Genomic DNA, 13,139 nt, shown 5'->3' on the forward strand with positions numbered 1-13,139 from the left:
GCCAGCTGCTGGCAGTGCACTCACCTTGGCAGAGTGGGATGGCCTGGCTCCAGTGGAAGTAGCCCTGGGGGTGCTGGGTGCAGGTGGTGGTGCTGTGCCCCACGAGCCGGTAGCCGCTGTCGCAGGCGAAGCGCACGGTGCTGCCAGGCTGCAGCCCTGTCTGGCTCAGGATCATCCCATGGGCTGGGGGCTGAGGGAGGCTGCAGTAAGGAGCTGGGCAGAAGGGTGGAAGAAACCAATCAGCCAGTGGGCTGGCAGCAGCAAGACTAAGTGCCCTCCTGCAGAGGAGCCCCTGGCCTCAGCACTGGGCACTGAGTGCTGCGCTCAGGCTGGGGCTCCTCACGCCACGAAGGATGCTGAGGAGTGGGACTGGGTCCAGAGAAGGGCAATGAAGCTGGGGGAGGGTCTGGAGAACAGAGCTGAGGAAGAGCAGCTGAGGGAACTGGGAGTGTCAGGTCTGGTGAAATGGAGGCTGAGGGGAGACCTTCTGGCTCTCTACAGCTCCCTGAAAGGAGGCTGGAGCCAGGTGGGGCTCAGACAGGTGCTGGAACAAGAGGAAATGGCCTCAAGTTGCACCAGGGGAGATTCAGGTTGGTCAGGAGGAACAATTTCCTTGCTGCAAGGGTGGTCAGGGATTGGCAGAGGCTGCCCAGGGAGGTGGTGGAGTCCCCATCCCTGGAGGGGTTCAGGAAACCTGTGGCCATGGCACTTGGGGCCATGGTTGGTGGGGGTGGGTCAACAGCTGGACTCAACAGACAAAACAGTTCTATGATTCTCAGTTGTGCCTCATGCACCAAGGAGGGTGTGGATGCCACCTTCCACGAGGTGCTCAAGACCAGGCTGGATGAGGCCTTGAGCAGCCTGGGCTGGTGGGAGATGTCCCTGCTCTCAGCAGAGGGGCTGGAACTGGGTGAGCTGGAAGGTCCCTTCCAAGCCAACCCACTCTGTGCTGCTTCTGCTCACCCTCACACATCTCAGCATGGCCTCCTTGCAAGGACACAACGATTTAGTGGCATGGGATGGCTTTCATCACCCACAGCCACGTCATCTGCACTTGCACCTGCTGGCTCTGGCTCTAAAGAGAGCTTGAGAAACCAGCCACAGCCCCACAGCTCCTCCTGGAAGGAAACCTGCCCTCCCCAGCCTCACAGCTCAGGAGGACCCCAGGTTTGTGCTCCTGCCCAACCCTTGGCAGCTCTGGGCAGCACAGATGGCCCTCTGCAGCACTTCTGTGGAGATCCTTGGCTGAAGATGCGGGCAGGTCCCTGGCAGAGGCCTCCAGGCTTACCAGAGTAGCGGATTTTGAAGCCTTTTCTGTTGTAGGCATGATCAGAGGACCACCGCAGGTAGACCTTGTTCCCGCTGCTGGTGACTGTCAGAGGGGCAGAGTAGTTCCCACTCAGGGACAGGAGCAGTGGACTCTGGCCAGAGGGACCTGCAAGGAAGGAGGGGATGAGGAAGAGCCAGGGCTGGCAGGCAGAGAGCCATCTGTGCACCTTCTGAGGCAGAGTGCTCCCGCAGGAGGCACAGGCGCAGCGTGGAGCTGCACCACCAGGAGCCTGTGGCACGTCCAGCACCGGCAGCTCCTGCCTGGGGCTCCTGGGGAACCAGCAGCAAACAGAGCCCAGCTGGTGCCAGGGAGAGCTGCTCCAGCAGCAAGCATGCTCCACATTGCTCCAGCAGCAAGCATGCTCCACGTCGCTCCAGCAGCAAGCATGCCCCAGCAGCAAGCATGCTCCACGTCGCTCCAGCAGCAAGCATGCCCCAGCAGCAAGCATGCTCCAGCAGCAAGCATGCTCCATGTCGCTCCAGCAGCAAGCATGCCCCAGCAGCAAGCATGCTCCATGTTGCTCCAGCAGCAAGCATGTCCCAGCAGCAAGCATGCTCCATGTTGCTCCAGCAGCAAGCATGCCCTAGCAGCAAGCATGCCCCAGCAGCAAGCATGCTCCAGCAGCAAGCATGCTCCAGCAGCAAACATGCTCCAGCAGCAAACATGCCCCAGCAGCAAACATGCCCCAGCAGCAAACATGCTCCAGCAGCAAGCACGCTCCATGTTGCTCCAGCAGCAAGCATGCCCCAGCAGCAAGCATGCTCCAGCAGCAAGCATGCCCCAGCAGCAAGCATGCTCCAGCAGCAAGCATGCCCCAGCAGCAAACATGCTCCAGCAGCAAGCACGCTCCATGTTGCTCCAGCAGCAAGCATACTCCAGCAGCAAGCATGCTCCACATTGCTCCAGCAGCAAGCATGCTCCATGTTGCTCCAGCAGCAAGCATGCTCCACATTGCTCCAGCAGCAAGCATGCTCCACATTGCTCCAGCAGCAAGCATGCTCCATGTTGCTCCAGCAGCAAGGATACTCCAGCAGCAAGCATGCTCCACGTTGCTCCAGCAGCCTTCAGCTCAGCCCCTGCTGGGCAAGCACAGGAGCAGCAGCACAGCACCTCTGCTACAAAGCTGCTTCAGCAGCAGCCCTGACAGATCCCCTCTGGGTTCACCTGGTCTGCATGGGCTTCAGGAGTGAGAATTCCTCCCTCCACAACCCATCCCTTCCCACCAGCCTCTGCTGCAGTATCTCTCAGGAGCTTGCTAACTCCTCTCCCTTCCACAAATAGTTGGGATCCACCCAACCCCCCAAACCTCTGAGCATTTCTCATCCAGAGGATCAAGGAGTCTTAGGAGGAGCTTGCTTCAAACCCAAGAGAAGCTTATAGGTGGAGTGGTGGAAAGCCCTCCCCAGGGTGCTCAGAGATCAGCAGCAAACTCCCCCAGTGAAGGTCCCTCTGGGGAGTCTCTTATCATAGAGTGCTCTGGGTTGGAAGGGGCCTCCAGAGCTCATCCAGTCCAACCCCCTCTGCACTCAGCAGGGACATCCCCAACTGGATCAGGTTGCTCAGAGCCCTGTCAAGCCTGACCTTGAATATCTCCAGGAATGGAGCCTCAGCCACCTGCCTGGGCAACCTGTTCCAGTGTTCCACCACCCTCATGGTAAAGAAGCTGCTCCTAGCATCCATCCTTAACCTGTTCTTCTCTAGTTTGAAGCCATTGCCCCTCGGCCTGTGACTGCAGACCTTTGCAAACAGTCATAGTATCATAGTATCAGTCAGGGTTGGAAGGGACCACAAGGATCAGCCAGTCCCAACCCCCCTGCCATGGGCAGGGACACCCCACACTAGATCAGCCTGGCCAGAGCCTCAGCCAGCCTGGGCTTAAACACCTCCAGGGCTGGGGCCTCAACCATCTCCCTGGACAACCCATTCCAGGGCTTCACCACTCTCATGGTGAAGAACCTCCTCCTCCCCTCCAGCCTGAATCTCCCCACCTCCAGCTTCATTCCATTCCCCCTAGTCCTATCACTCCCTGAGATCCTGAGCAGTCCCTCCCCAGCCTTCCTGTAGGCCCCCTTCAGATACCCCATCCTTCTTGTAGGGCCCCTTCAGGTACTGAAAGGTCACTATGAGGTCCCCCCCTGGAGCCTTCTCTCCTGCAGGCTGAGCCACCCCCAGCTCCCTCAGCCTCTCCTTGTAGCAGAGGTGCTCCAAGCCCCTGATCATCAAACTCTTACCATCAAAGATCTCAAACTCATCATACTGCTTCTCACTCAGGAAGTACTCGATGGTGAGGGAGATGTTATAGCCAGGCTCCACCTTCACCACCCAGGAACAGGTCTGGAAGTGAGGGTAACTCCCCAGGAAGCTCTGGCTGAGGATCACTCCGGTGGAGTCTGTCAGCACCTGGTTCATCGGACAGTGCACTGCAGGCAGCGCGGAGGAGACACAAAAGAGGGATTGGCCTGGTTGGCAGGGGAAGGATTCAGAGAGCAGAAACACACTGGGTTGGAAGGGACCCTGAAAGGGCATCTTGTCCAACCCCCCTGCAGTCAGCAGGGACATCTCCAGCTCAGGTCAGGTTGCTCAGGGCCCCAGCAACTTTGACCTTGGATCTCCCCAGGGATGGAGCCTCCACCACCTCTCTGGGCAGCCTGTCCCAGTGTCACACAGTACCACACAGCATCACCAAGGTGGGAAGAGACCTCAAAGATCATCCAGTCCAGCCTGTCACCACAGCCCTCATGACTAGACCATGGCACCAAGGCTCACCACCCTCGTTGTGGCAGCTTTCTTCCTGGGCTTGGAGGAAGGTGTGGAACTGCAGGCTTGCCCCAGGTCACCCAGGGAGTTGGTAAGCAAGGGAGAAGAATCCTCAGACTGTTTTGGTTGGAAAAGCTCTCTAAGATCACCCAGTCCAAACATCAACCCAACACCACCAAGGCCATCAAACCAGGTCCCTGAGTGCCATGGCCCCAGGGTTCTTGAAGCCCTCCAGGGATGGGGACTCCACCACCTCCCTGGGCAGCCTCTTCCAACCCCTGACCTCTCTTGCAGGGAAGAATTTGTTCCTAATCTCCAACCTAAACCACCCCTGATGCAGCTTGAGGCCATCTCCTCTCCTATCACCTGATGCTGGGGAGAAGAGACCAACCCCTAACTGATTCCAGCCTTCTGCCAGGGGCTTGTAGAGAGCAGTGAGGTCTCCCCTCAGCCTTTTCTCCAGCCTAAAGAACTCCAATTCCTTCCTTCAACCCCTCCACCCCCACCCAGCTGCTGGAAGTACTGCATCCAGCTGAAAATGCTGAAGGAAAAGAGCAGCAAAAGCACCCCAGAAGAGGAGGCAAAGAGAGAGAATGAGCAAACAAAGCCTGAAAAAGGAGGAGGGCTTTGCCTCTCCATAACCACCACTGAAGCCCAGGGCAGCTGCTGGGCTGGTGTGACCAGCCAGCAGGCAGCAGGACCCAGCAAGAGCAGTGTCTCCTTCCCCAGGCCTGAAGCCCATCAGTGCTTCCTTTATGACCTCTATAAATTGGTGGCCAGATGCAACTGAAGCAGTCCCTTCACCACCACCCCAGGCTAGGAACCCTCAGTAAATAACTGAATGCCCTCCCCTCCTCTCCTTCAGTTCAGGCTGCTTCAGAGAGAATGAAGCTCTGGGGGGGTGGAGAAAAAGAGATCCCATTACATGGTTAAACTGTTGAGATAGGAGGGAAGGGAGGAGATGAAATAATCACTGCTGGAGTGCAAAGGAGCAGCAGCAGGAATCCAAAGAGGATAAATAAGGCAAGAAGGCAGCAGGGAAAGGTCTCTGGGATGGCTCCTGAGCAGCAGCAAGGTGGACAAGGCAGCCTGCTCGGGGCTTGGCTTCCTTCCTCCCATGGAATCCATCCCCTGGCACTCATGGGGAAGCTGCTCCTGGCAGGACTGCCTGGCTGGAGGACTCTGCTCCTCCTTTGGCTGCTCATGGATCACTGGCAAACTGTCACAGCAGTTTCCCTCCCCCCTGCCTCGCTGGGTAAGGACGTTTGGGTGACTGCTGGAATGACTTCAGAGATGCAGGCAGGCACAGGCTGGGGCTCAGCTCTAGCTCTGCTCAGCCTCTCTGCAGGCAAGGGCAAGCTGCAGAAGTGCCTCCCTGCAAAGGGCTTTTAGGGGCTAAGCCAAATTTGGGAAGTGTCTGACAGAATCCCAGAGGGGTCTGGGTCAGAAGGGACCTCTGGGGATCATCCAATCCAACCCCTCTCTCAGGCAGGGCACCCAGGAGCACAACAGCCAGGGGGTGGTTTGGAAGCTCTCCAGACAAGAGACTCCACAACCTCTCTGGGCAGCCTGCTCCAGGCCTCCAGCAGCCTCACAGCAAAGGGATTTTCTCCTCCTGTTCAGAGGGACCCTCCTGGGTTCCAGTCTGTGTTCATCACCCTTCACCCTACCACTGGGACCAGTAAAAAGAGTCTGGCCCCAGCCTCTTGCCCCCCACCCTTTAGCTCTTGCTCAGCACTGCTCAGCTCCCCTCTGGGGCTGCTCTTCTCCAGGCTCCACACCCCCAGGGCTCTCAGCCTTTCCTCCTCACAGAGATGTTCTATTCCCTTAAGCATCCTTGCAGCCTCTGTGGGGCTCTCAGCAGTAGCTCCCTGACACCCCCCACCCAAAGATGGTATGGAACCCCCACACTAGCCAGGGGTGGAGGAACTTCCCCTGGCATTTATCAGCAGCCAGCCAGCCAGCAAACCTCTCACTGCTGTTTGCTGGGGGTCTCTTGAGCCCAGCCAGGGTGTCCTGCTGTGAGGTGGCTGAGAAGAGCCTTTCCCTTGCACAGATGTGCCTCACTACCCTCCTCAGGAGGTTCTGCTGGGACCTTGGATGTGTGAGAACCAACCCCAAAGATGAAAGATGCGCAAGGAAAGCTCCCCCTGAGCTGCCACCCAGTTTGCTCCCTCCCCTGGCAGCCCCCTGCCACGGTTTGCAGCTGCCACGCTGGGCACCCCCCCGGCTTTACCTTCACACGTGGGGGGAGGTCCTTCAAACTGGAGGTGAGTGCCTAGTTTGCAGGTCAGGATTTCATTCCCAATCAAGGTAAAGCCAGGGAGGCATCTGTACCTCACTATGTCACCTGCAGACAGAGAGGAACCATCTTGGCCCCACAGAAGGATCCACTCAGGAAGGTTGAAATGTGCCCTGGGAGGAGGGCACCATGGGGGGAGGGGGCAGAGACCTCTTGTCTGTGCCTCTGCCATGGAGGTGTGGCATGAATGGGCAGACATGAAAGGGGCAGAGCTGAAACAAGAGGGGAAGGGGCAGAAACAAGAGGGGAAGGGGCAGAAACAAGAGGGCAAGGGGCAGAAACAAGAGGGGAAGGGGCAGAAACAAGAGGGCAAGGGGCAGAAACAAGAGGGCAAGGGGCAGAAACAAGAGGGGAAGGGGCAGAAACAAGAGGGGAAGGGGCAGAAACAAGAGGGCAAGGGGCAGAAACAAGAGGGGAAGGGGCAGAAACAAGAGGGGAAGGGGCAGAAACAAGAGGGGAAGGGGCAGAAACAAGAGGGGAAGAGGCAGAAACAAGAGGGGAAGAGGCAGAAACAAGAGGGGAAGGGGCAGAAACAAGAGGGGAAGGGGCAGAAACAAGAGGGGAAGGGGCAAGAGGGGTAAAAGGGGCAAAGCAGAAGGGGCAGGGGTGAAACACAAGGGGCAGAGGCAGGAATCAGAGGGGTAAAGAGTCAGGCTGGAGTCTTGGTTGGACAAATCTGCTCTCATGCCACCCAGACCATTTTGATTTGTCCAAGCTGTCTCAGGTGGAGGCTTCCTCCAAGAGAGCAGCCAGGGTTAAAAAGCTGCTTTAAGAGCTAGCCAGGGTGACTCTGCTGGCTGCAGGCACCGTTTAAGACGTGGCTATAGCTGTGAGCAGCAGAGGGAAAGCCAGAGCCCAGCAAGCAGAGTGGAGGTGGCTGAAAGGCTCTCCAAAGAAGAGTGATGGCCTCGAAGCCTTCACCCCCTGCTTGCTTTGAAACCCCTGGGAACTGCTCCTGTGGCAGAGATCTGTGTGGCTGCCAGCAGGCTCCAGGGCTCTGACCACAGCCAGAGCACTTCTGCACGAGCAGAGGGGAAAGGCCTTGGGGGGAAGCAGAGCAGCCTGGCTGGGAACGCTGAGTGTCCAGCAAGGGCAGCTCCAGCATGCCACACAGCCTCCTGCAGCCCCCAGCTGGGGGGTGGCAGCGGTGTGTGCCCTCCTGTGGGCACTGCCAGCAGCTGGAGGGGCTGGAAGGAGGACCAGGAGAGGTTACCTATGTTGAACTCTTCGTTCTCAGTGATGATCTCTGCGTTGGGGACGATGGTGGGAGGCTGGCATCTGAAGAGCTGGTAGGCTGGAAGAGCAAGGGAAGAGGAGGAGGTGGTGAGCTGAAGGGGTGGGGAAGCAGCCACAGCCATCACAGAAACACAGAATATTAGTTAGGGGTGGGAAGGGACCTCCAGAGATCATCCAGTCCAACCCCCTGACCAGAGCAGCACCACCCACAAGGGCACACTGCTGCCTCCTCTCACTGCTAAGCACAGCAGACACTGAGGCAAATCCTCCCAGCACCATCAGGAGAAGGAATTGGCCAAAGTGCAGCCAGTCCCTTCCCCTCTCCTTTCCCCCTCCAAACCAGAGATGGATCCAAGTATTTGTGCTCCCAAGCAGCTTCCTCCACCTTCTTACACCTGACAGGAAAAGGCTTCTGGTCAGACTGTGGAGATGCAGGAGCCAGGACAGCACTGGGGTGACACTGAGTGGTGGGGGCTGACCTGAGGCAACATTACTGACACTTCTGGGTTCATGGGAGAGATCTTGGCCATCAGGAGGAAGTTCTTCACAATGAGGGTGGTGGAACATTGGAAGAGGTTGCCCAGAGCTGTGGTTGAAGCCCCATCCCTGGAGACATGCAGGCTGGAGGAGGCCCTGGGCAGTCTGATCCAGCTGACTGCAGGGTGGGGACTGGACAAGATGCCCTTGGAAGGTCTCTTCCAACCCCATGCAATCTGTGAATCTTGCTGACCTCAGTGGAGTATTAGGTCAGCCCCAGAAAGGTCTCAGACTGCTCCAGCAGCCAGGGGGTTGCAATAATTACCCAGAGAATTTCATCCCTGCTGCTTGTCCTTGAGCAGAGAGCACAGAACTCCCTGGCTTATTTTTAGCTTGGAATCACTCCTTGGTTCCTGCTGCACAGAATTCCAGCAGCACTCCTGCCTTCACCTGCAAACCTTCCATGCAGCTTGCAGCTCACACAGCAACCTGGGCAAAGCTGAGGGCAGAGCCTCATGGAAGCCAAACCAGGGCAGACCTTGTGCTCTTTGCCCATCTAAGGGTATTTTTTGGGGGGGTTTCCCAGCCTGAATGTGAATTGGGATGTACCCAGGGGAAAAGGAGACTAAGGGGAGACCTCATTGCTCTCTACAAGTCCCTGGAAGGAGGTTGGGGTCAGATGGGGTTGGTCTCTTCTCTCTAACCTGTTCAGCCTGGAGAAGAGAAGGCTCTGAGGAGACCTAATTGTGGCCTTCCAGGATCTGCAGGGGGCTACAAGAAAGCTGGGGAGGGACTTTGGAGGGTGTCAGGGAGGGATAGGACTGGGGGGGATGGAGCAAAACTAGAAATGGAGAGATTGAGATTGGCTGTGAGGAAGAAGTTGTTCCCCATGAGGGTGGTGAGAGCCTGGCACAGGCTGCCCAGGGAGGTGGTGGAAGCCTCCTGCCTGGAGGTGTTTGCAGCCAGGCTGGATGTGGCTGTGAGCAAGCTGCTGCAGTGTGAGGTGTCCCTGCCCGTGGCAGGAGGCTGGGACTGGCTGAGCCTCGAGCTCCCTTCCAACCCTGACAATTCTATGATTCTATATCTGGTGATGGGCTGAGAGGGAATGGCCTCAAGTTGCACCAGGAGAGGTTTAGGTTAGAGATGAGGAACAAATTCTTCCCTGCAAGAGTGGTCAGGGGTTGGAAGAGGCTGCCCAGGGAGGTGGTGGAGTTCCCATCCCTGGAGGTGTTCAAAAGACAGAGAGATGGCACTTTGGACCATGGTTTAGTGGCCATGGTGGTGTTGGGTTGATGGTTGGACTCAAGGATCTTGAAGATATCTTCCAAGAGAAACCATCCCATGATTATATGAGCAGAAACCCAGCTGCTGAGCAGAACCAGCTCCTCACACCTCACCAAACACTGCAGACAGCAAAGTTTCCACCACTTCTCCTTAGGAAGAAGTTGTTCCCCATGAGGGTGGTGAGAGCCTGGCACAGGCTGCCCAGGGAGGTGGTGGAAGCATCATCCCTGGAGGTGTTTGCAGCCAGGCTGGAGGTGGCTGTGAGCAACCTGCTGTGGTGTGAGGTGTCCCTGCCCATGGCAGGGGGGTTGGGACTGGCTGAGCCTTGAGCTCCCTTCCAAGCCTGACAACTCTCTGATTCTAAGAAAACAAACACACACAACAGAAGAGATCAGCTAACAAGGAGCAGAACAAATCTGCTTCCAAGCAGATGGTTGTGGAGGGCTTGGGCATTGGGCTGCCTGGGAACAGAGCAGAGCAGAGCTGGGAGCACAGCTAAAGTGAAAATATGGTGCTGGGAACTAAATGAATATTAATGAAAGACATTTCCCTGCTATTTGCTCAGCACTTCTCTGCATCTTTGCTCCCCCTGCACCTGACCCTGGACAAGCACAACTTCCTCTGAAATTTATATCAGCCCTTTAATTTAAGACAGTGGAGCTCAAGCTGCCACTGAATATTAATTCTTACTAACTGCAGGAAGCTCACATCGTCACACCACAGCAGGGCTGCCAGGCCTGGGAGCAGCCCTACTGAGGTGAAACAGCTCCAGGAGCAGCCTCCCCAGCAGCACAGGATGCTAGGGGTTGGAAGGGACCTCTGGATGTCTTTGGCCACAAGGATGAGCAGAGGGCTGGAGCTGCTCTGCTGTGAGGACAGGCTGAGGGAGTTGGGGTTGTGCAGTCTGGGATTAGGCTCACAATTAGGCTCTGAGGAGACCTAATTGTGGCCTTCCAGGATCTGCAGGGGGCTCCAGGAAAGCTGGGGAGGGACTTTTGAGGGTGTCAGGGAGGGATAGGGCTGGGGGGAATGGAACAACACTAGAAGTGGGGAGATTCAGACTGGAGGTTAGGAAGAAGTTGTTCCCCATGAGGGTGGTGAGAGCCTGGCACAGGCTGCCCAGGGAGGTGGTGGAAGCCTCATCCCTGGAGGTGTTTGCAGCCAGGCTGGAGGTGGCTGTGAGCAACCTGCTGTGGTGTGAGGTGTCCCTGCCCATGGCAGGGGGGTTGGGACTGGCTGAGCCTTGAGCTCCCTTCCAACCCTGCCAATTCTATGATTTGAGCCCAACCTCATCTTGTTCCAATCTCCTTACCCCTGAGCCAGGGGAGGAGAATGCTTTCCCAAAAGGTAGGTGGAAAAACATGCTGTGTGGAGGTCCAGGGATGGGGCAGGATGGAACACAGGAGGGGTGGGCTGATGGGGCAGGAAAAATCCCAGCACAGAGACTCAGAGCATCAGTAAGGTTGGGAAAGGCTTCTGAGATCAAGTCAGCCAAACACCACCATGGCCACCACAGTATCAGCAAGGTTGGAAGAGACCCCAAAGATCATGGAGTCCAAGCCCAGCCCCCAGGTGCCATGGCCACAGGTTTGTGAACACCTCCAGGGACTTCACCACCTCCCTGGGCAGCCTCTTCCAGTGCAGAGAGCTGAGCTCAGCCAGGGCAGGGGCAAAAGAAGTGGCAGCTCTGTAATGTGGACTGCCAGCCCCTTCTCTGCAATGCACCACAGCAGGGCAGAGCCTGGAGGAGTCAATGAGCTGGGAGAACCCAAGCATGGGATGGCAGAGGAGCAGGAGATGGGGCTTGAGGGGATAGGACAAGGGGCAGTGGTTTGAAACTAGAGTAGGGGAGGTTTAGACTGGACATTAGGGAGAAGCTCTTTCCTAGGAGGGTGGTGGAACACTGGCACAGGCTGCCCAGGGAGGCTGTGGATGTGCCCTCCCTGGAGGTGTTCTAGGCAAGGTTGGATGAAGCCTTGAGCAGCCTGGGCTGGTGGGAGGCGTCCCTGCCCATGGCAGGGGGGGTTGGAACTGGCTGAGCTTTCAGGTCCCTTCCAGCCCAACCCATTCTGTGGCTGTATGGGAGGCAGCAGGGCAGAGCCTGCTCCACAGCAGAGCCATTCCAGGATGGGACACACCACTGGCACCCTTTGAAAGAGATGCCTGAGGGTGGGGTGGGGAAGGAAAAGGAAAGGAAACTGTCCCCCAAATGTAAAGGAAATGCTCTCTGAGAAGTGCTTGGCAGCCTCTGCCGAAGTGGGAAGATAACTCAGCAGCTGCAGTGTGACTCTCTCCTCAGGGGGCCAGAGCTGGGGTGGGGATGGCTGGGGCACAGGGGGGATGCAGCCCCAGGGAAGCTCCTTCCCACAGCACATCCACTGGCTCTCAGCAGGGCAAAACAGAGCCCTGTCCTTGGCACCACACCGGGACCCCCTTGAGTTACTGTGCCGTGAAATCCCTTTCCCCTCAGCCTCAGACACCAGCTCCTGCTGCCACCTGAGCTAAGCCACTCCACCAGAGGTGCAGCAGCAGTGTTCCAGGGGTGCTACTGAGCCTCCCAGCTCTGTGAAGCAGCCTTTTGTTGCCTTCCCTCCACCACTAAGGAAATGTCTCTTTGCAGGCATTTAGAAGGACAAAGGTTCTCTGACAGGGTGCTGATCATCACTGCACGGGGGGGAAAGAAAGCCATTGAAAGCTGGAGGAGGACATCTCCCATGTCCTAGATCTGCCAGCAAGCTGACACAGGAATGAGGATCTGCATCGCTGGAGATCCTCAGGAGATTGTATGGCCTGCAGTTACAGCCCAAAGGGGGGTGGCAAAGATGCAGCTGACTGCACTGGCCGAGCCCCGTGTGGAAATTCCCCTCCTTTCCCACACCTCTGCTGACCTGCAGGGCACCACACACAGCAGGAGAGCCTGGGGAAGAGGGAGGAGCCTCACAGATTGCTTTGGGTTGGAAGGGAGCCTCCAAGGGCATCTTGTTCACCCCCCTGCAGGCAGCAGGGACACCTCCAACCAGCTCAGGCTGCCCAGGGCCACAGCAAGTCTGATCTTGAATGTCTGCAGGGAGGGGGCTTCCACCACACCCCTGGGCAACCTGTTCCAGTGTCTCACTGCTCTCCTTGTGCAGAGCTTCCTCCTGAGGTCCAACCTAGACCTGCCCTGCTGCAGGTCCTGACCACTGCTCCTCATCCTGTCCCCACAGGCCCTTCTAAACAGTCCCTCCCCAGCCCTTCTGTAGGCTCCCTTCAGACACTGAGATGCTAAGGTCTCCCTGGAGCCTTCCCTTCTCCAGGCTGAACAGCCCCAACTCTTTCAGGCTGTCCTCCTAGACCCTGTAGAACTGGGCTCTTTGGGGAAGCCTCCAGGGAAAAGTGTGGCTTTTGTTGTTTGTTTGTTCCCCCCCTCCCCCATCTCTTCCCCACAACCAGTCCTCCCCAGAAGCAGCTGCTGCCTGCCCCTCCAGCCCCCCTGAGCAGCTGGGAAGCAGGATACAGACCGTAGAAGTAAATGGCAAAGATCCCTCCGTTGGCTCCATCGCTGTGGAACTTCATCAGGACCTGGTTGGAAGAGCTCTGGGCTGATTTCTTAGCAGAGTTGCCAGTGAACACACCAAGCTGTGGGGCTGTTTGCTGTGGGCCATCCCTAAAATCATGCCAGGAAGTCAAGACAAGAGCATTATCACCTGGCTTTAACCCCAGGCAACAGCCCAGCCTCCTACACTGCATGCACAGGAACTCCTCCAGGCTCCT

The 13,139-nt window shown here is 57.2% G+C and overlaps 1 protein-coding gene across 1 annotated transcript in view; it reads right to left on the bottom strand.

Annotated features, from left to right (window-relative positions):
• CSMD2 (CUB and Sushi multiple domains 2) overlaps positions 1 to 13,139 on the bottom strand; it is a 376,465-nt gene that overhangs the window by 42,061 nt on the left and 321,265 nt on the right. Inside the window, exons 44-49 of the mRNA XM_068159296.1 lie at positions 12,887 to 13,032; positions 7,603 to 7,683; positions 6,324 to 6,437; positions 3,562 to 3,750; positions 1,289 to 1,435; positions 25 to 213 (exon numbers count right to left, since the gene is read on the bottom strand). Coding sequence (XP_068015397.1) covers positions 25 to 213; positions 1,289 to 1,435; positions 3,562 to 3,750; positions 6,324 to 6,437; positions 7,603 to 7,683; positions 12,887 to 13,032 — 866 coding nt within the window. The remainder of the gene's footprint in view (positions 1 to 24; positions 214 to 1,288; positions 1,436 to 3,561; positions 3,751 to 6,323; positions 6,438 to 7,602; positions 7,684 to 12,886; positions 13,033 to 13,139) is intronic.

This window comes from Melanerpes formicivorus, unplaced genomic scaffold (genome assembly GCF_026170545.1).
Source record: "Melanerpes formicivorus ecotype bairdi unplaced genomic scaffold, bMelFor1.0.p_v2 SCAF_45, whole genome shotgun sequence".
Lineage (NCBI taxonomy): Eukaryota > Metazoa > Chordata > Aves > Piciformes > Picidae > Melanerpes > Melanerpes formicivorus.